This window comes from Carassius auratus, chromosome 37, assembly GCF_003368295.1.
Source record: "Carassius auratus strain Wakin chromosome 37, ASM336829v1, whole genome shotgun sequence".
Classification (NCBI taxonomy): domain Eukaryota; kingdom Metazoa; phylum Chordata; class Actinopteri; order Cypriniformes; family Cyprinidae; genus Carassius; species Carassius auratus.
The window spans coordinates 2451996-2474875 of NC_039279.1; the positions used below are offsets into that span (position 1 = coordinate 2451996).

Below are 22880 nucleotides of genomic sequence, written 5' to 3' on the forward strand. Positions count from 1 at the left end.
CACTATGACAACATCACCATCATTAATGTGTCACTTTATAGGTCAGATCAAACATGATTAACATTGAGGTGAGCAGCATGAACACACACACACACACTCATGCACGCTTGTGTTTACTCTGAGCTGACTTCCTTGATTCTTTCTTTTCAGACTCTTCCATATTCGGTCATGCAGCCTGTTGAGGGTCTCTGGGCAAATTCTTGGGCTGTTTGAGAGTTTGTGGGGTTGAAACAGCTTGAGTCATTGTTACTGTGGTTTCAGTTCGATCAGACCAGCTGAAGACTGCAACCTGCTCTTATGATTATGATATAAACATCGAATGTGCAACATGATCAAAATGAACAACAGTTTCATCATGATGCAACATCTGTTTTCATCCACTGAGCTCATCATGTGCATTCATGTGTTTGAGTTTTCTAGAGTTTTAACAAGTTTCAGTAAGGTTTAATTCATGTAAACGTTGAAGCAGTAGCTGGCAGAATAATGCCATGACAAAAGCAAAATATAGAGAAAGCTAAATATGTAGGCCTATATAATGTTATACTGTTTTATCAGATTCATCAGTGGATACATATGTATCATGAAACCGTGCACGTTGTAAATTGATTCTATTTGAATTGTTTCCTTGTTGTTTCACTGGTCTTGTTGCAAATAAAGGTGAAAATTTGGCATGAAGGCTTCAAACGAAAGCTGAGCAACATTCAGACCGCGTCGGTGCCCTCTGGCCCTCAGAATTCCTCATCCAGAACAGTGGGATCAAGTTTCCTTTTTAGGGCATGAGAATGTATTGCGTAACTTGGGAAGAACTCGCGACAAAGGCAATGGGCGGAGCCGATCAGGACGAATGACGTTTGTGCCAACCAATCGCATTCACGGGCGCGCCGGCACTCGCTTTTCGATTGGCGGATGGAAGAGTGTGCGTCATCCGGGAGGTTTCGGTTGAGAGTAATGTGGGAAGCCGCGAATCGATTCTTTCGAACGGTTCATTCCAACAAACCACTTCAAAGAAAGAGTTCGTCACCACGTCCTCCTAGACCTAGAGATTTAAACAGGGTTTTAAATAAATGTGTATAAAAGACAAACATAGAGTTTTTTTTTTTTTTTTTTTTGCATTTAAATAACTGCGATTATGATTGATTTAGTTGTCGATGTAATGAATCAAATTCTAGAATAAGCAGGCCTACTAGTTCCTACTAGTCCTACTTTTTCATAGTAAACCTAATACTTTAACTACTGTGTTTTGGTAGTATTGTAAATGCTAGAAAAGCGTTGTTGAAGAATATAATGAATATACTGATGACATTAAAAACATTATTATAGTTAGATTATTTACCAATTAAAATTAACTGTAACACAAAGCAGATAAAAGTGCGGTTTCAAGGACAAATATCAAACGTTGTCAGATTCGGTGAGTTGTTGACGCGATACGCGAACGAATCATTTTGCGAACCGACTCCACCGAACGATTCATTCTCTAGAAGACTCGCTTCCCGCGATGGTTAGTTAGTTGCATGAAGGAGCGTCAGTGTGTTCTTGAGGGGGATAGTCTCGGTGGTGCTCGGATACGGATAGGGGACTCTGGATACACACTTGGACACAGAGTTTGCGTTCTCTTAAGTGCTCATCATGCCGGTTTTTCACACAAAGACGATCGAGAGTATCCTGGAGCCGGTGGCCCAGCAGATCTCTCATCTGGTCATCATGCACGAGGAGGGAGAGGTGGACGGGAAAGCCATCCCGGATCTCACCGCTCCGGTGGCCGCTGTGCAGGCAGCTGTCAGTAACCTGGTCCGGGTAAGAGCTCGGGGTTTACTCTCAGTTATAAGCGAGGATGCACATCTTATTATCTCAGGGGGGATTTAAAGTCTCGTTGTTTGGTGTTAACGTATCCACGAAAGTTTCATGAAGTTCTTCTTTGGCTTTGATCCAAACCGAGTACCGCCTTTTCCTCTTGGATTTCGCCCTTTCCACTGAAACACCTCTGCGCCACGACATGCCCTTCATGATCTGAACCAAAAGAGTGAAACTAGTCGTTCAGCTGCTGCTTTGTGCAACATGCAATGCTCAGGAACACGAGCTTCATGAATCAGGATTTATTGCATTTAAAGAACCTTTCCACAAAGCTTTCTTTAAAGTGGAAAATCCTCTTTAGATTAGTCAAATGTTTGATGCACCTAGAAAAAATGCTTCTTTGTGGAACCAAAACTGTTTTTTTTTCTATGGCATCGTTGTGAAAACCCTATTTTGAGAGTGTTTTGTCGTTTTAACCCACATTATTTTTAGTTTTAGTTTCTGGTGCACAACATTAATGTAGCTTGTCTGATTCATATGTTGTGTGAATCTTCTTGAGATCGTCTTACTAACCTCAGATAACCACAGAGTCGACAGCGGTTCAGAGATCTCAGGCATCTGCATCAAACCACACAAACTTCTCTCAACCAGAGACGAGCCTTAATAAAGAGACACATTTACCCCAGAACTGATTCCTGGGACATTTTTACAATGCCATGTGATTTTCAGATTGTCCATTAATATCAAAAACATAACATTAAGTAAGAATGCATCCTGCTATTTTAAGTACAATTTAGAGAAGAACGTGTATCTGTAAATAACACACATGGTATCACTAATTTTGTTTGATTATACAGGTGTATTCTGTATTTACAACCACCGATGTTTGTTTTAATTTTTTCATTCGGTTTTTGTTTTTTTATATATAATCCTTTTTTATTTTTTAAATAATATTTATAGTTATTTTTTTAAATATATAGATATTATAATACATAGATATATACAATATATACAATCTATATATGTGTGTGTGTGTGTATATATATATATATATATATATATATATATATATATATATATATATATATATATATATATATATACATACTGTATATATATATACACATACATTATATATATATATACACACACACACACACATACTGTATACACACACACACACACACACACACACACACACATATATATATATATATATATATATATATATATATATATATATATATATATATATATATATATATACACACTCGCGCACGCACACACACACACACAAACACATAAACACATATAAATATACACACATGCACACACATACATATATATAATTAAATATAAATATTAAAATATAAAATACTTTAATAAAAAATAAAAAGCAATATATAAATAATAATAAAATATATTTAAATAATTGTAATTATTACAAATAGATAATTATATGTATAATATATAATAATAATATAATAATAATAATATGTATAAAATATAATATTTATACATCTATAATTAATTTAATCTATATACAATTTAGTGAAATTTTTCTGTTGTTTTCAGTTGTGCTGTTGCGGTGACTTCACCCCTACTGTAAAAAATGTGTGTTTTTGCCTTCGGTCTCATCACTTCAGGACAGAGCTGATCTCCAGAGGAAGGGAAAATGTCTTTCATGGAGAGATTGTGCAGAAGTGCTTCTATCAGCTGTGTGTGTGTGTGTGTGTGTGTGTGTGTGTGTGTGTGGTCACCTAAAACGGAAACAAAACCCTGTAAATTCATCAGCAAGCCTCTGCTCTCCAGTTATTCTTAGCAGCTGTCCAGAGATAACTTCATACTCTTGAAATAACACTGGATGGAGGTTTTTGTTCCTCTGAGTCTGTGTCACTGTAACTGGAGCTCACCGAGGGTTAAAGTCGTTTCTAGATTGAGGTTTAGGTTGTTTAGGTGACCCCAGCCGGGTAATCACTTCCTGTCTGTGCAGCTTTGGAGGAGGTTGTTTTCTCAGATAACTCCTGGCGCTGCGGTTTCTAATGTCTCTGGTCTTCATCTCAGGTTCTTCTGAGATTTCTGTGTGCTTTAAAACACGTCTGGCTCAGTTTAGCACAGTATTAAAGCGTTATTTCTTCTACACTCCTGTTTGAATGGTTCTATTTCTCATCTTCCTTCCTCTTTGCTTTCTTTTTCTTCCTCTATTTATTGATGTGTAATTTGGTTAGCGAGTGGTGTGCAGTATTCGTGGGCGTGTTAGTGGTTTATTATGGGCTTTTGGACTTCTTACATTTACAGAGACTGAAATGATTTCCTGCTTTAGTCGAGACACAACATCAGAGCTCACAGTGCTTAATAGAAATAGATTTTGGTGCTAAACTTTAGTGAATTATTCATAGTGTCTCTTCTGGACAGATCACAGAGAGACTCTTCAGACAGACAATCACTGAATCATGAAATTTAATCATGTTTTTTTTTTTCTGTAACATGAAAACATACACTGTAAAAAAGAATTTGTTGAGTCAACTAAAAATATTTTGTTACCCCGCTGCCTAAAATTTTTTTGTTATCTTGACAAAAAAAAACTTGTTGAAACAACTTCAAACTAGAGTGGAGTTAGTCCAGGTAACAAATTTCTTTAAGTTGACTTGACTAATATTTTCTAGTCCAGTCAACTAAATCATGTTGTGTCAACAGGGATTTTTTTTTTTTTACTTCGATCAATAATCATAAACAAATTTTACCCCACTGCCTTAAATGTTTAAATAAAGATGACAAAACACTTTTTTAATGTAATTTATTTAATGATAGAGACAACACTTTCATTCACATTTAAATTGAACAAGCAATTTGCCGTCAACACATCAACTGATAATTGATAAACAAAACAAAAAATGCAAAATACAAACACACGTCTAAAGATCTGAACTGACACTTGAAAGTGTGATGTATAATAAATAACATTGGCATGGGATTGAGAAAAAAATAGTTGCATTTCAATTCATCAGATCAAAACCACAGGGATTGTTTTTAATTTCATAACTCAATATGAAAATCAGAAGGTTGAACTCTGCATATTAACCCTGCACAAGTTCACATGCACTCCCCCCACCATAATGCAAGTCATGGTCAAAATGAGAAACCAAGATATATGTATATAACATCACAATTAGTTACAAAAAATTAGTGTACCGTACTTCTGTATAATAAAATATAAATGGAATGAATGCACATGGAAGCATAAAAATCTAAACAGTCAGATTCTAAATTTCACAGCACAACATGACCAGACAGAAGTGTTAACATCAGAAGGATCTTGAAAGTTTCCAAACTCGTCCCCCATCATAATGCTACATACTGAAAATGTGTACATACTGTTTAAGAAAATGAGAGGTGAAAAAACATTTGTTTACATGAGAACATGCATATTCCAAGTTATGACATGATAAACTTTAATGTACATTCTAAAATGTAGTGAAAGGCACAAAAGAACCTTTCCTTATTAAAAAACAAAAAACAAAAAAAACACTACTTTTTAAGAAAGAGTGCGGTGGAGCCGAAGGACACATCATGAACACTGAAAAGTGAAAGTGACATGACATACATTTGTGCTCTTCATTTAACCCATCCAAAGTGCACACACACAGCAGTGAACACACACCGTGAACACACACCCAGAGCAGTGGGCAGCCATTTATGCTGCAGTACCCGGGGAGAAGTTGTGCCTTGCTCAAGGACACCTTATTTGTGGTGTTGAGGGTGGAGAGAGCGCTGGACATTCACTCCCCCACACCTACAGTTCCTGCCGCTGTAGCGAGCACACGGTGGGAGCAGCTGGTCTTCACAAGTTTTTGCAGAGCCTCAATGGTGTATTTAATGCGCTGGAGGTAGTGGATGTTCACTGCATACAGACCCATTAGGAGTCCAAATGCCTTGGGGACATGGGAGATGTCAGTGATGACAGGATGTCCAAATGAGACCAATGTTGGTTATTCCTTGGGAAGCACATCACATTGCTGTTCCTCAGTTACAATCAGAATGCCCTCTTCAATTTCTTTCTCAACATCCTTAATGTCACTGGATGGCTGGGAAAAGAAAAAAATATTACATTACTTAATAGATTTATAAACAAATGAACACACATATGTACATACACTATTAAAGTTGTGTGTTAAAAGCACAGCTACCAATTAATGCAAAGTGTAATTCACCTTCAAGTGGAAGATATTTTGAAACATTTAACCAAAAATGAAAGTCAACTGTAAATGCTGCTCCTCAACGGTTTCGTTTAGAAACATTCAAAATAACTTCCTGTATTAAACTGTTAAAAGCCTGTACAAATTTCTTTGTTCTGCTGAACACAAAGAGTTTAAAATCCCATGGGAAGATAAGTGTAAAATACACCCCCAGAAACAACTATACTAAAAATGGGGGGAAATTATTTTCTTTACTGGTATTCTACATGATTTCTGAATGACATAAAATGTGACAAACCAATACAACATTCAGGTTTTTTTCTTAATCCAATTCTAAGTGTCTAATCTGTCACACCATTTATACAATGATCAGAAAATATATTGGTGTAAATAGGTATTCCTTTTAGATAATAGTCTGTTGGACTGCATGTTCAGAGTAAAGCATGACTCTTAAAGGCTTGGTTAACCCATGTATGTTTTACTCACCCTCTTGGCATCGTTAGTGTGTATTTCTTTCTTCTTTCAGACAAATCCAGTCGGATTATTTAAAAAAAATATTTATGGCAATAGGTGGGTGTTTTTTTCAACAGTCCAAAAGTAGTCAAATAATGTGCATCAATTCATAATAAAAAGTACCTCACATGGCTCTGAGAGGTGAATAAGGGCCTCCTGTAGCGAATCCATGTGTTTTTGTAATAAAAAAAAATACATATTTAAAATGTTATTCAAAACATATTTAAACCCTTTTCTCTCACTTTCGTAAGAGCCATTCCGGGTGGATGAAAATAGGACATAGGGGTCATGCATGCACCGGTGATTAGTGACGGAGGAGAGACAACAATACGCCAATCACGAAGTAGAATCACAAAATTAGGCTTGCACGTATGATAGTCAGTGGAAGAGAAAAAAAGTGTTTACAACTTTTTAAATATGGATATTTTTCTTACAAAAAGCGCATCGATTTGCTACAGGAAGCCTTTATTCACCCCCCAGAGCCATGTGAGACACGTTTTATTGATGGATGGGTGCATTTTATTTGACTATTTTTGGACTGCTGAGAAAAAAACACACCTGTCTGCTGCCATTAAATAACTTGGAAGAGCCAGGACAATGTTTAATTCAACTCAGATCAGATTTGTCTGAAAGAAGAAAATCATATACACATAGGATGCCTTTGAATGAGTAAAACATGGCCTAATTTAAATTTTTTGGTGAAATAATCCTTTAAGCAAAGTTGCTAATGGCCAATATGCTAGCACTGAACATTTTTCAGGATTCAAAACAGTACTCAGCAAAATAATAAAGAATGGCTATGTCCATAAACAGGGTTTCTGGTGGTTTTATGAAGATAAATTCAACACTTTAAATACCAATTATAGAAAATTCACGGAATAAAACTGAAGGGAAAATAATGTCAAATTATGTTTTCTAAATTTTGAAGCTGTTTTCCAATGCAAATATCTACATTTTCGTAAAGGGTTCACCCAAAAAAGAAAAAGAAAGGAAGTTGTCATTTACTAAACCTCAAGTTGTTTTGAACCTGAATTAGTTTATTTCTGTTAGTCCCAGTCCCAGTTTCTTCTTCTTCTTTTACCTGGACCACATCACTGCAGACTGATGGTGCTCAGATTGGTCATCCACAAGCGTAATCCCAGCAGTCATGTCCTTGATGAATTCCTGCGCAGAGCCTGTGTGCTTTAATAAAAACAAAGGGATGCATTAAACAGGGCCTTACAAACGTAAAGCATATAGACTCCAATAAATGTGCATTTATAAATAAATAAATTTACTTACAACTTCGTCCAAGCTCTACTGTGTAAATGCCATTTCCATTATGTCTGCATATCATTTTGATGGATAACTGCAAAAGGACTCGCTGTGGTCCATTCACAGGATTATTGAATTCTGCTCTGAATTTTCAGTCATTCAAAAATATCATAAACATGAAAAATACAAAAACATGTTAAAACACTGTAAAATAATAAACATACATATAAATAAATCTTTACAGAGAGTCAAATGTATTGACAAGTTTGTACTAAATGCCAAAGACAAACTATACCATCCAGACGATGCTTTTAAATGACACAACACAGAATTATAACACAATAAAAGGAAATTTAACACATTTGTGTCGATCGTTATTGTATCTCTATTTATACAAGATATATGCTTTTATTCTAAAATATATAGATTTGAACGTATGCAATTTACTTATGACCGTATATTCACCATAGACTGTATAAAAACAGATATTCATGCAGTATTACACTGGGTTCTAGGTTCTAGCGAGGCACTTGAATGACTAACGTTACTTCAGAAAACTGAAAGAAGAGTTTGTAACGCTACCTTCAGAACTTCATCTGAACCGTAGACTGTAAAAATAATCATCAGAACTAAGCTTATGTCAGCGATATCAAATTGTAACGTTAAGTTACGCGCTCCGGAAGAACTCTGAGGGAGGTGCTCATCTATGCTGCTCATTCGTTTCCCTTATAACATGCAGAAAAGACACAGTTCGAGTAGGAATCTCTTTTTCCCCTAATTTTTCATCGATGTATATTCTGACGGATGTCTTACGCTGTCAGGTTTAGAGCAGCTCCTTTTTTTTTAATTCCCGCCGTTCTTAATCCATACAGTGATCTGTTGAGCTCTCGCGCTCTGTTTGAACGGTCTCTAACGCAGCCCTGGGCTCAAATAATACATTCAAATTGTATTTTTATCGTTCTCCACATAAGTTCAGCTCCACTGTCCCGCATGGGAGAATATATGTTTTAATATTTATAAGGAAAATACTGTGGAACTGCCTGTATTTTGAGGCTTCAGAGTGCCGCGAAACGAACATTTACATACAGTAACTTACATACAGAATATACCACTCTATAACCATACTTACTCTTCTGAGACAACAAATGTAATTTTACACATTAAGCCAATAAATACGAATAGTTTACTTACCAAAGTTGTATTTTAGTCAAATGTCCAAACTTTGAGGAGAAACTGACTAGAATGGCTGACGACCTTCTTCTGTCTTCAACAGCATTCACGAGAATGACGAGATCTTGCGATAAGTGATGTTGTGAATGTGATATTGCTATTGAATTGAGTCAACAAATTTTTTTAAGTTATAAGGACAAATAACCTAGTTCAGTCAACTTTCAAACTAGTTGAGACACTGAAAACTTAAAATTTTTAGTTGAATGAACAAATTCAGTAACTGCAAGTTGTGTCAACATAAAAAAATTCATTGAAACAACTAAACTGCTAAATAATTTTTTACAGTGTAATGAACAGCATGACGCTGGGTCTAATCAAATTTAATTAAAAAATAAATGTTTTATTTTATTTTATTTAATATTAAAAATATTCATTATATTATTTCAAATGATTTTAAAATAAAAATATATTTTAAAAAGTAAATGTAAAATATTAACATATATACATTTTTAACCATATAAGTAGTGTAATAAAATAAAATTGTATACATAAAATAAATTGTAATTGTTTAAAAACATTATTTTAAAATTATTTCAAGTAATCTAAAAATCTAAATAATTTATTTAAAAATTAATTTGTATATTATGAGTATTTTTATATTTATGTACTATTTATATAAAATATTTATATTTTTTATAAATTATAATATATATTTTGCAATTATGTTTACAAATAAATTACAAATTAATTACTTTTTAACATCGGAGTAAAATTATAAATTAAAAAAATGTTTAATAATTTAATAATGTTTAATAATTTTTCAACTTTTATTTCCAATAATATTATTATTTAAAATAATTTTTAATCAACATATTTTTTACAAAATTATACAATTCATGTTTATAAATATTAAAATATTAATTTTGCAAAAGTAATTACAAATATTAGTTTAATTATAATATTTATACATTTAAAAATTACAAAATTGTTCATTATAATATTATATCTATATTTAACTCATGTGAGTACAATAATAAAAAATAAAAAAAACTGTACCCATAATATATACCTAATGGTTTAAAACATTAATATAAAATATTTTATATAATGATTTAAAATTAAGTGGATTAAGTAAATTGTTTTTATATTAAAATATAAATTTTGCAATTATATTTCCAATTATCACATTAGCAGTTAATTAGCAGTTTTCCTCTAGATTTTTAGATGTTTTCATCTTAGAGTTAGAAGTCAGTGAGTTTAGGATTCCTCCCGTCTCACTGATCTAAAAATGATGTTTGTGCATTATTATTTTGAATGTTTTAGACACATATTCTGTGGTCAGTGCTGGGAATGTTAGAGACTGAAGGGTCAAACGCTGCATAGCTGAACATTTCTCAAGACCTCCTCCCAACACTACAAGAGAAGCGTTTGTTATCAGCGCTGAGAGAAATCCGGCTGTATGAGGCAAGATACTGCTGCTGAAGGCCATGAACTCCTCCACTTCTTATTTGACGAGACTTCTTTTAAAAAGAAAGAACATTATCTGCATGACACAAGCACCAAAGGAGAAGGAAGTTGTGTATTTCCTTTCCATCTGCACTTGTCCCGATCTTAAAAACACGGACTTCCAGATGAGAGAGATCTCTTCCTAGAGAGCTTCTGCAGGAAGTTGTGTTATTCTGAAATGTTATCTTTCACAGCATCAGCTCAACCACAAGACTTTTCATGTGAAGGCAGAAGCTGCATTCATGATACCACAAATCATGAAAAATCATGATCACAACGAAGCGCAAAAAGACTGTTTGATGTGAAATCTGCATGTTTGTGGGTCTCTGTGTGAAAGAGCTATACAACACACGACGTGAACATATGAACTTCATCAGCATTTCAACATTTCTAGCGTCATAAACACACACCAACTCAAAGGACTTTACAACAACCCGCCAAAATAAAAGTTTGGTTCAACCTGAAGAAATTGTGACACAAATGCATTATTTTAGAGTAGAATGCACGTCTTGAAGTAACACTTTTTAAATTAATTTTTGTAAATATTTAATCATTTAAATTTTTAAAAAGGGTTGTTAAATATTCAGTAGATTACATTTGAAAATAATAGTTAAATTTACATTAAATTCATGTTTTATGCCTTAATTTAATTGCCACCAATTTTGATAATAAATTTATTAAATCATAAATCCATAAAAAAAATAAACGGAAGACATAGAATTTCAAATAAAATAAAATACTTAATGGGGCCCTGTTATTCAGTTGATGCAGGTTTTATGAATTCAATTGAATAGACATCCTCTTTTTTTAAATAAATGAAATAATTATTTAATTAAATAGTTAAAATAGATTACAGAAAAATGAAAGTGAAAAAAACAGAAGACCCTAAATTTTTTATTTTTGTTTACTGTTTCATCAGCTGTTGTTAAATTGAATAAGTTTCATGATTTCAAATAATTAAACATGCTTCAATTTAATTCAACCATTTCATCTAGAATAAAAAAAGTGAAATGAGGAAGAAGAAAAAAAGATGAATTCAGAAAAGGGCAGAAAAAGTCAATAGAATTTGAGAACAAGTTAAACTGATTTCCTAGGTTTCTGAAAGTGTAATTAATCAATTGTTGTTACACTGCATACATTTTATGATTTCAATTAGACATGCTTTTTAATCAACAAAAATTACTTTAACGCTTTAATGCTAACTTTAGAGCGCCCTCTGGTGGCTGGAGACAGTAATGTTTTCTCTTGGTTCATTTCTTTTAGTTGATTTCTCTTGGTTCATGTCAAATTGATTTTGATAAATAAATCACACCTGACTAGAAGTCGCAGGACCAGCCAAACTATGAAAAAAAGTGTGACTTATAGTCCGGAAAATACGGTATATATTTTCAAAATATCCAAATGTTCACCATTACTGAATTCTCAAACCTTTTTTGGTTTATTAAGTAGCCCAGTTTTGTAACAGGACTTCAAATAGTCATCTGGAGCTTTCTGGATAGGTTTCTGAAAGCCTTTTCTTCTCCAGATCGTCTGTGAGGTTCTCTGTGAGGTTCTCTGTGTCTCAGGGTTATAATGTTCCAGAGCTGAGAGAGAAGTCTTCTAGTTCTTCAGTAGTTTTCCTCCCAGTGCAGACTGAGAGTCGGTCGGCTCATTGTTTGTGTCTCGGAGCGGACAGATATACAGTCTCTCTCTTTCAGCCAGAGAACATTCATCATCCGCCTGTTGTTATAATTACACGCAGAGATCCTAAATAACTGTGTTCCTAAGTAACTCTTTAAGAGAAGCGTGGGACGAGGGCAGAGCTTCATTCACGCAGAACTGAGTTCTTCTATCAATCGCACAGAGTGAGAGTTGTTGGCTTGTTTGGGAGACAGATTGTTTTATTGCTTTTGGCGGCGGAAGGGAATGGGTTAGTTATGTTTGTGGTTCATTAAAAGGGTTTACAAACCCTGTCCAGATCGTAATGGTTGGATTGGCGTCAGGATAACTTAATGTCTGACTTCCTGTTTTTAAAGTGTCTTGATTTTAGTGCTGGTTATTGGAGTGAATGGGTGCCGTCAGAATGAGAGTCTGATAAAAACATCACAATAATCCACAGCACTCCAGTCCATCAGTGAACATCTGGAGAAGACAAAAGATGTGTTAGTAAGAGGGAAAAATCCATTGCTTGATCTGTGCAGATTTCTCTCCTGATTCAGACTAGAACACTTTTTCACTGGAGGAAGTGTTATTAGGGATTATGGACTCATTAAAAACATCTTAATGCTGGATTTGTTTAATCTTTTCTCTTCTCCAGATGTTCACTGATGGACTGGATTGCTGTGGATTATTGTGATGTTTTTATCAGACTCTCATTCTGACGGCACCCATTCACTGCAGAGCATCCATTGATGAGACACTGATGCAGTGCTACATTTCTACAAACCTGATGAAGAAACAAACTCATCTACAGCTTGGATGTGCACATTTTCATAAAATTTTCATCGATTTAGAAAATGTGCGCATCCCTAAACAGTCGATATATGATCGCTCGACTAACTTTCCAGTTCTGAGTCATGAAATGTTTTATAACGCTAATCCAATCAAAGTGGCGTTCCTGCAATTTCCACCAAAATAGAGTTTTCTCTAGTCTCTTTTTACCCCCAATTTGAAATATTTGGTGCTATAATGACTCGGCTCAGTGTTGAAATGAGCTGGTTGTGGATGGTTGTCTTATTCAATAGAGTTGAGCACAAGAGCGGTGTGTGAGGACTCTTCTCTGAGTGTGTGTAGAGCATTGAGAAGCGCGTACAAAGAGCCGTCTGTTAGCCGGACGCGAGCAGACTGTCCTCACATTGAGCTCTCCATGAAGCTTTCATCAGCTGCTGGGAGTGTGTTCAGAGCCATGATGAGGTTTACAGGAAGTGACATCATCAGTAAGTGATGTCTCAGAACCCGCACTGTACTGCAAGCTGCGTGTGGCCTTCAAGTGACAGTTCGCCCAAAAGTTCGAAGTCTGTCATCATTTCCTTCCCATCATGTCGTAAACCACTGTGACTGATTTTCTTCTGTGGAAAACGGAAGAGGGTGTATTTATTGTCGTATTGTCGTCATGAGGAACAGACTTAAATGTAAAAACGATTCACTTTTTCTCTCTTGTGGTCGTTCTCTTGTGTTGGATTCAACATCAATTAAAGGGTTAAACCGTTTCAGATGATGCTTGAAGTAATGGACATGAAATCATTTTGGAATTAGTGGAAACTAGATTCATGAGGGGAATATTTTAGGGCAGAACTATTTAAAATTGTGTTTTGTAGACTTTAGAATTCGGAATTTAGAGGAAGTCATAGACTGAATTTAATTATTTATTAATTTGTTTATTTTAATAAATTTTTATTTATTTTAGTTCATTAGTTTAATTTAAATAACTTATTTTTTAATTGAATTATTCATAATTTAATTGTTTTAAATTGTTCTTGATTTATATAAAGTTTAATAAATAAATGTTTGTGGTCAGATTTAAATAATTATATTTTAGTTAATTATTTTAATACATTTTAATGAATTGTAATGTATTTGAATATTTTTAAAGTATTATTGATATATTAATAATTTTTTTGTTTATAATTATATATATATATATATATATATTAGGGATGTCAACGATTAATCGATGATCGATTAATTGTCGATAAGAGATGCAATCGATTAAGGCTATCGATGGTCGGTTAACCGATTCAATGTTGGGCTGCGTGCGGCTCATGCGCACTCAACACGTGCGAGCGGCTGTGAGTGACCGTGACGATATATAAAAGCATCATCATTCATTCACAATGTACAAATTAAGCTTTTAATGTGATTTAAACTTTAAAGTACATTAAAATAGAAACAACATAAAAGTTCTTCAACATTAAATGCAATAGAAATGTAGTTACTAATCATTTCATTAGATAACTGTTTTATATCGTGCGCTTTGCAGGGCTGCGGGACACAGTGACAGGACAGGTAGTCTATTCATTCCTACAACTTGTTAATTCATTCCTACGAATTATTAATGTGGCAATTGTCCATGTTTCATTAATTTTGTTCCCTAAATAACCCATGATTTAAGTGAAATAAGGGAACAAATTAATAAATCGAACGAATTCATGAAATCTTTAATTTCCCTTCCCATGTTTACCACAGTAAGAGATGCTAAAACAGTTATTAAAAGCGAAAGATAATAAAATAAACCTGGGAAATTAGAGGGTTAGACTATGAAGATTTAGGAAAAGAAACGATGCCTAAATATACTGAATTTGTGGAAATTCGTGACCAACCGGCAAACCAGAACAAAGCCGCGTAAATGAAGACTATGGGGTCCAAAAGCATGGTCGCGAGCTAACATTTTCCAGTTAACCTATTATTCCTCTAATAAACAAAGCTTTTATACCACACTTGTCATAATCAGATCTTATCATTTCTAAATAAATAATTGCTGGATTCAAAACAGCGATTAATAGGCGCTGTGACCGACACATTCCTGGAACATTCACTGCTGTCACTAAACGGTGACGCCGAGCATCGTTCACAAGTTTCTGCATGGACCTGACTAGGGCACAGGTTCTAAGCCCTGGGACAAAATGGGATGCTTTAAGGAAAATTTATAGCCTACTAAGTAATAAGCCCAACATAAAAATAACAATTTGTTTTCATGTTTTTTTTTTTTTTTTTTTTTTAAATAGGCAATGCGAAATATATCCGACTTAAATAGGCTAATTAACGGATTTAACGGATTTAAAACAGAAGTGTGGGCGCTCATAAGTTCACAAAAAAAAAAAAAAAAGGATGACAACGCATTCTGTTTGTTTGCTTTATTTTACAAGAGCACAAATCTTCTTTTTTATTGTGAGTGTGCACAAATGAAAGTAAACACTTCTGCGGAAATTCTTTTTTTTTTTTTTAATGTCTCAGCTGTTTCGATCGCGCTGGAGCCTGCTGCACACGTATATTCTAGCGATTCAAACTTACATCGCAGTCTGTTCATTATCAAAATAAAATGTCAACTAAACATTAAAAGGTTACACTGGTCAGTTTAAATAGACCGTAGTATACCGGTCCTCTCTGCTGTTCCAAGGACGTTTTTGCTCATATGAAGAGGATCATCTTTTCCGTCTATATGCGAATGCGTGTTAAGTACAAGCCTAGTTTACATTATAAATAATAGTTTAACATTCAAATACATTGCGAATATGGAAACATTTCGATTTGTGCCGAATGAGACATGAGCAATAACCTCCAAATAAATCTAGCCAAAGCCGCGCTCGCTCATCCTCGTGTGCACGCATGCACTGTCACGATCTAATGCGCTGTATGCCGGATTTTTAAAAATCGGACATTTTCTAGGACAGAATCCAGCAGGATCAAATTAATGTGAGCAACTGTGTTTTGGTGCAGCAGCGCCGATGTAGTTCACTTATGTACAGCGCGGTCACACGCGCTCCACATTTCGGATAATTTTATACAATAATGTCAGTTGAAAACATTGCAATTGTGCTTTAAAATACAACAACGAGCACCACAAAACCATTTAAAGATGCGCGTTCAGCGTTCTCCGTGCGGGATTGGAAACTGTCAACAAAGTAAAATGACCTCAAAAGTATGGCGCGCTCTCTTCATTTTATCAAATGATCATAATCGCATCTATTCATTTTATAATCCTGCTACTAGCATTTTATTCAGACTAAAACCTCTTTAATTCAAGTGAGAAAGCGTTTTGTGTGTGTGTGTGGTTTTTGCACATCCTGTCATACCGCTGACTGCGTGCCTGCAATAGACGCATTTTGCAGTATTATGGTTAACGATTAATCGATTAATTGATCGTTAATTTAAACGACGATCGATCATGGAAATAATCGAAATTTGACATCCCTAATATATATATATATATATATATATATATATATATATATATATTTTAATTATTTAAATAGATTTCGATAAATGTTTATACATTTGTTATTTTTTATAATTTGTTTTTAAATAATTTTAAGTATTTTTATTATGCTTTTCATTGTAATCAATTAAAACAAACACAATGTATTTTAATTAATTAATTTGTATGATTTTTTATTTTTTTTATTTTAATTATTTTACTTAATTATCCTAATTCACTTAATAATCTCTGTCTGTATTATAAAAAACATTATTGAATTTATGCAATAAATCTCTTTTTGTTTTCCACAGAGGAGATAGTCACACAGATTACTTCTTCTTCATCTTTAGGTGTACTATCCTGTAGGATTTGTGACTGAACCTGTTCTTACCTGTCTGATCTTTTGCTTGAAGAACACACGGCTCTTTCACGAGGAAACGCAGACAGAGACGAGTGTAAAACCAGAGGAATGTTCTCTGATCCGATTCGTCTGAACATGCAGCCTGCGATCGAGCAGAATTATGATTATTACCGGTTACTTCTGCTCAGAGTTAGGGTTAATGATTTGAATAAAGCTCTTTAAGCATCTTCATCTGAGCTACAGATGCAAATGATTTTCTGAATTGCAAGTTAAATTTAGAAAAGGGACCTGAGCTGTATAGAGAATAACACTGAGATGTGAAACAGGACTTGTGTCATTGGTTTCTAGTAGATTGTAATACACAGACTCCAGTTCTGCAGGTATATTCTGGGAATGAAAGTTACATCATGTTAAAATAACATCAGTGTGAGCTCATTTTGGGAGAAAACGGTTAAACATGGTCTGGAGGTTTCTAAGCGAGAACAAATTGGAGACGAACCAAACATGAAGTCATCAGCAGACCTGGTTTGTGTGTGTGTGTGTGTGTGTGTGTGAAACACTGACTCACACAAGTGGAAATGTTGAAATGAAGCCGTCTTTATGGTCACATCAAACACAACTAAGGAACGGAGAACTGTTGTACTTTCAGTCTGAGAGACGTAAATCAGTGTAATTATAAACATGTCCCTAAAGATAGTTTTGTTGCAATAAATGTACATTTCATTAGAAGATCATTGCAAATATGTGCATTGTGGACAATATAAATAAAAACAAAATGTAAAAACTCAAACTGTTGGATGTAGCACAGAGGTTTCCACGCATTTGTAATAAATAAATATTTATTTTTGGAACTTTTGAACTGCTTTTTTTAAGTGAATCAAACTTAGTTTAATTATTTATGATGAAGAAACGTTCTAGCTATTATGCAATAGATCTCCTTTTGTGCTGCGTGCAAGAAATAAGTCACATATTCAGGAAATTAAAGTTCGCAAGCTCTCGTGTGTTTCTGTTTTTAATGGTTCATGGGTGTATTTATCGTGTGTTTTGTGTGTGTGTTTAACGCAGGTGGGCAAAGAGACGGTTCAGACCACCGAGGATGCCATCATGAGAAGAGACATGCCGCCTGCCTTTATAAAGTAAGACACACACACACTCTCTCACACACACACAAACGCTGTTGAAGTTAAAGGTCATGGGTAACATGTTAAGTGTGTGTGGTGCTGTGTGAATAATGGCTTTCTGTTTTGTCTGCATCAGCCTTTTGTTTCAAGTGAAAATCTATATGCAACAGCAGCTCTTGCATGTACTCTAGCCTCCTCTTCTTTCATCTTGTTTTGTGTTTAATCCCATGGCTTTGATTTGAATGGAATGCATGAACTTATAAAATGCATATCTTGTTTTGCAGCCGCTTTGGATAAATGCATCTGCCAGATGCGCACATGTAAATATAACTGTGGTGTGTGAATGAGTGTGCAATGTGCATGTGGTGTTTGTTGAGAGAGGAAGTGCTCTAATGCAGGTGTGTTGACTAATAAATCAGGTGCAGACATGCTGGAGCAAACACAACTCCACTAGAGCTCTTCAACAGCGCCTCAGATCGCACACAGAGCCTCCGCATTACTCCTCACTTATGGAAAATATTGTTATAGGTCATTCAGAATTATTGGTGCTGTTTAGTTATGGTTTGTTTACACTGTAATTGACATACGAACCAGAGTTGTTCATTTTAAATGAGACTTGAGCATGCAACAATGTATCAAAGCTCTGCATTACATCACTGCTCATTTGCATAACACTTGTGCTTAACTTAAAGGGACAGTTCACCCATGTGTTTCCAAACCCATATGACACACACAAAAGACATTTAGAAATATATTACTCAGTTAAATCATTCAGAGATATAATGAATTAGTGATTCAACTAAATGATATGCCTGTCAGTGTAAACATCACTGGGAAAGCAGCTGGGAAATCTCCAGCGATTTACCCAAACATCTGTGTATCTCAGCGCTGCTTAGGGAATAACTAAATAAATAAAGCAGAAAATAGCTGAGAAAGTCCTGAACCCTGCTGCTGCTCGTCTCGAAGCTGCTTACTCAGACGTTTTGTCACTCTTGTGGTTGTGTTGTCATCACACCTGATATGTTTACAATAATGATATGTCACACGAGTCTGAAAGCCGTTAGCTCGGCGCAGGCGCTCGTGCACGGCTGCACGGATCCTGAAGCTGCTTTGAGTCATGCATGAACTCATTCTGCTGTGCTCAGATCTCTGAGTCTCTGGAAACACAGACGCACGTAATGGACCGCCTGCGTTTCCCTCTAAATATAGTGTGTGTTCCTGTGTGGCCTGCTGTAGTAATGCTGATTACAATACATATGCATTACTGTTAGCTTACACACACACACCCACTGTTGTGACCTTGCTATCCTGTCTCACACACACACACACACACACACACACACATTGCTGTGGTCTGTCCTGCCACAGAGAAATATGACACCAGTCTCTATTCTGCAACTACAAAAAAACCCTCCTGACGACAGTCAGACACCGATGAATAGGACATGAGTGTGTGTGTGTGTGTGTGTGTGTGTGTGTGTCGTGGGAATCAGGGCCTCACAAGTCACTCCTGTGTGATTTAGAGCCGCTGACTGAGAATAAAAAGCATGCGTGTGGGACCGGCTGTATTTGGGGAGTGACTCAAACTGTGAAAAACAAATACGATAAAGATTCAGAACCTGTAGCGCGTGTGATCTTGAAATGTCAACATTCGCTGATCTTTTGCATCCTGTTTTTATGCTTGCAAATGTTAACATTAGGTTTTCTGTGAAGTTCTGCTTCGTTGTCTTTCCTATTTCCTCTGATCTGTCACAGATAATGTTATCTAGCTGGTTGACATAGATGACGGTTTGTCAAATTAGCAGAAATGCCATGCATTGCACTGATGCATTGAATGTACTGATAATTACAAGCCAATCAGAAATGTTCTGCATTGTCTGCCATTGTTTTCCTAAAAATGTGTTTATTATAATTTTTTTAAATTATGGGTGTATACTTTCCAGGTTGCTGATGTTTTCATTTCGGTAAAGAAAAAAAATTATAAAAAGTAAATAACATTTAAAATATTTACAATAAAATATTAAATATTTCTAGGAAATGTACTTCATAAATACACTATTTTTTAAAACGTTTAGTAATATTTTTAGAAATAAATTAATACTTTTATTTTTAAAAGGATGCTTTAAATTGCTCAGAAGTGTCAGTAAACACATTAATAATGCTACAAAAAAATAAATGCTGTTCTTTTTAAACTTTCTGTTCATCCAACAATTCATAAAAAATATATATATATATATTTTCCACAAAAATATTGGGTAGCATGACACATGAAAATCCAGCTTTGATCACAGAAATAAATTAATATTTAATATTTATTCCAATAGAAAACCGTTATTTGTTATTGGAATAATATTTCACATTATTCCTGTATTTGTGATTAAATAAATGCAGCCTTTTTTAAGAGCAGAAGAGACTTCTAAGACACTGAGTGTTTACGGCGTCTCTAGACACAGTAATGTTCATCTGGTTCTCTGTAGGGTTGAGACGGCGTGCACTAAACTGGTTCAGGCGGCTCAGATGCTGAAGTCCGACCCGTATTCAGTCCAAGCCAGAGATTATCTGATCGACGGGTCCCGCGGGATCCTGTCGGGAACCTCCGACCTGCTTCTGACCTTCGACGAGGCTGAGGTGCGATGCTTTTAAACTGTTTATGGGTTCATTCCTTTGCCTCTGAGCTTGTGCATGGGTACTGAACACAAGGCACTTCTTCCTGATCTCAGGTTCGTAAGATCATCCGTGTGTGTAAAGGGATTCTGGAGTATCTGACCGTGGCGGAGGTGGTGGAGTCCATGGAGGACCTGATCACTTACACCAAGAACCTGGGACCAGGTATTTCATCTTAAAGTGAAATAAAAACAACACGAGTCATGCTTTATGTGTAGTTGTGTGGAGCAGGATCTGGAGCTGTGGGCGGGGCTTCACACTGTGATGTCATACATGTAGTCTTGATGATGAAAGAGTGGAGTCATCGCTTAATGCATGTTGTTATTTTTGTTGTTGTTGATATCGATTTTATTTTTATTTCCCTTCTAGAATCAGTAATTGTATTCGTTTCTGATTTTTTTTTTGCTTGTCGTGAAGTGCATTAAAGCTGTAAACTTTCCAGATTGTTGCATTAAAATTTTTAGTAGAGAAAAAAAATTATAACAATAGCTATAAGTATTTATATTTACAATGAGTTATTTATATAGTTACCAATTATTTATTATTAAATTATGTAAATATTTACGAGAAATAGAAATAAGTTGCTGTTGAAATGTTTGGTACCATTAATTTATAAAACAATGTAATTATTGCTTTTATTCAGCAAATGATGCAATACATTTGTAAAACATTTAAAAATGTTACAAAAGATTTCCGTTTCAGATAAATTCTGTTCATTTGAACTTTCAATTTATCAAATAATCATGAGTTCGTGCTTAATGCTTTGTGTTGCATCTGATTTTTTTTATTTAGTTTTGCTCGTTCGGGCTTTGTGAAATGCACTGTAGTTATACTTTCCAGATTGCTGTATTTATCCTTTTATTAAAGAAAAAATAAAATGGTGATTTTTTTTTTAAATAATATTTAAAATATTGATATTAAATCAAGGACAGGAAAGGCATGTTACAAAAATATTTTTAATTTCAAATAAATGCTGTTCTTTTGAACTTTCTATTTATCAAATAAACCTTGAGTTATCACCTCATGCTCGGTCATCATGTTGCATCTGATTTTTATTCAATTTTTTGTGCATGCTCTGCTTCTGTAATTATCCAAATATGCAGTTTTTATTTATTGAATCTCTCATTCTGTTCCTGATTTGTCTTCAGTCTTTATGAAGTGATGTTGAGTGCTGATATTGGTTCATATGCTACTTCTAGACTGAACTAGTCGATCAGTAAAGACTGTGTTTGTGTGCACAGGGATGACGAAGATGGCCAAGATGATCGACGAGCGTCAGCAGGAATTAACTCATCAGGAGCACAGAGTCATGCTGGTCAACTCCATGAACACCGTCAAAGAGCTGCTGCCCGTCCTCATCTCAGGTCTGAGTGACCTCTGACCTCGCAGATCTAGAGAAACACAGCACAGACTGTTCCAATACAGATTCTCTGTTTATCCCTGAATCCACAATATTGAATAAAGCATATTATTCATGATTTCTGAAGATCATGTGACACTGAAGACTGAAATAATGATGCTGAAAATACAGCAAAGCAGCACAGAAATAAATTACACTTTAACAGAGATTCACACAGAGGACAGCTGTTTTAAATTATAATAATATTTCACAATTTTACTGTATTTTTTGGTGAGCAGAAGTGTCTGTCGGTGTCTCACGCAGGCATCAAGATCTTCGTGACGACCCGGACGTCTCAGGGGAAAGGTGTGGAGGAGGCGCTGAAGAACAGGAACTTCACGGTGGAGAAGATGAGCGCAGAAATCAATGAAATCATCCGCGTGCTGCAGCTCACGTCCTGGGACGAGGACGCCTGGGCCAGTAAGGTGTGTGAGAGGGCAAAGGTCACGGTGTCTTCATAACCCCGCCTAACAAACACACACAGCACAGTTTACGGTCCGCTCTCACGCATGCACGGGTCTGTGTTATTATACCTCACAGTTGCATGCATATGCAATCTAGTGTTCGTTTGAGCATGAAAAATATATTAGAAAAGTATTTTTGAGTCTAGATTTGAAGGGTGAAGCGTGGAGTATGAACGACTCAGTTTGGTGTTTGCGAATACAGGTGTGTGTGTGTGTGTGTGTGTTGAGCTGGCTTCAGGTTCTCCAGCTGGATTTTGCAGTAGATTTGAAGTAAATCTTAAATTTTTTGGCTGGAACAGCATGTGCAAGCAATAACAAGTCCATCCAGATCGCTTTTGAACTAAAAATACATTGGAAATGAAGTTTTTGGCCTTGAACGTTGTTGCTTTTTGCTCACTTGTTCTGGAAAGAGTAAAAACGATGGCGTTGAACAGTTTTGGGGAATGAAAGTGTTGTAGGGGCTGCATTATCACATGCATGGAAATATCAGCATATTAGTATGAACCAGTCTCAAGAAAACAATCCACCCCCCAAAAATAATCTGATTT

General features: G+C 35.2%; 1 protein-coding gene across 1 annotated transcript; it reads left to right on the forward strand.

The window, feature by feature from the left end:
- The first annotated feature begins 1500 nt into the window (after positions 1–1500).
- Positions 1501–22344, forward strand: LOC113055888 (vinculin-like). Its single transcript, XM_026222267.1, has 6 exons — positions 1501–1794; positions 17750–17820; positions 20283–20433; positions 20526–20634; positions 21711–21833; positions 22133–22344. The coding sequence occupies exons 1-6, from the start codon at positions 1627–1629 to the stop codon at positions 22327–22329; spliced, it is 819 nt and encodes a 272-aa protein (XP_026078052.1). The 5' UTR covers positions 1501–1626; the 3' UTR covers positions 22330–22344.
- Positions 22345–22880: the final 536 nt, after the last annotated feature.

Bases quoted from the DNA above. Each gene is read 5' to 3' on its own strand.
- LOC113055888 (XM_026222267.1), top strand. From the start codon at position 1,627: ATGCCGGTTTTTCACACAAAGACGATCGAGAGTATCCTGGAGCCGGTG. The intron at 1,795-17,749 runs GTAAGAGCTCGG...TGTTTAACGCAG, and splicing joins CTGTCAGTAACCTGGTCCGG to GTGGGCAAAGAGACGGTTCA. The intron at 21,834-22,132 runs GTCTGAGTGACC...TGTCTCACGCAG, and splicing joins GCTGCCCGTCCTCATCTCAG to GCATCAAGATCTTCGTGACG.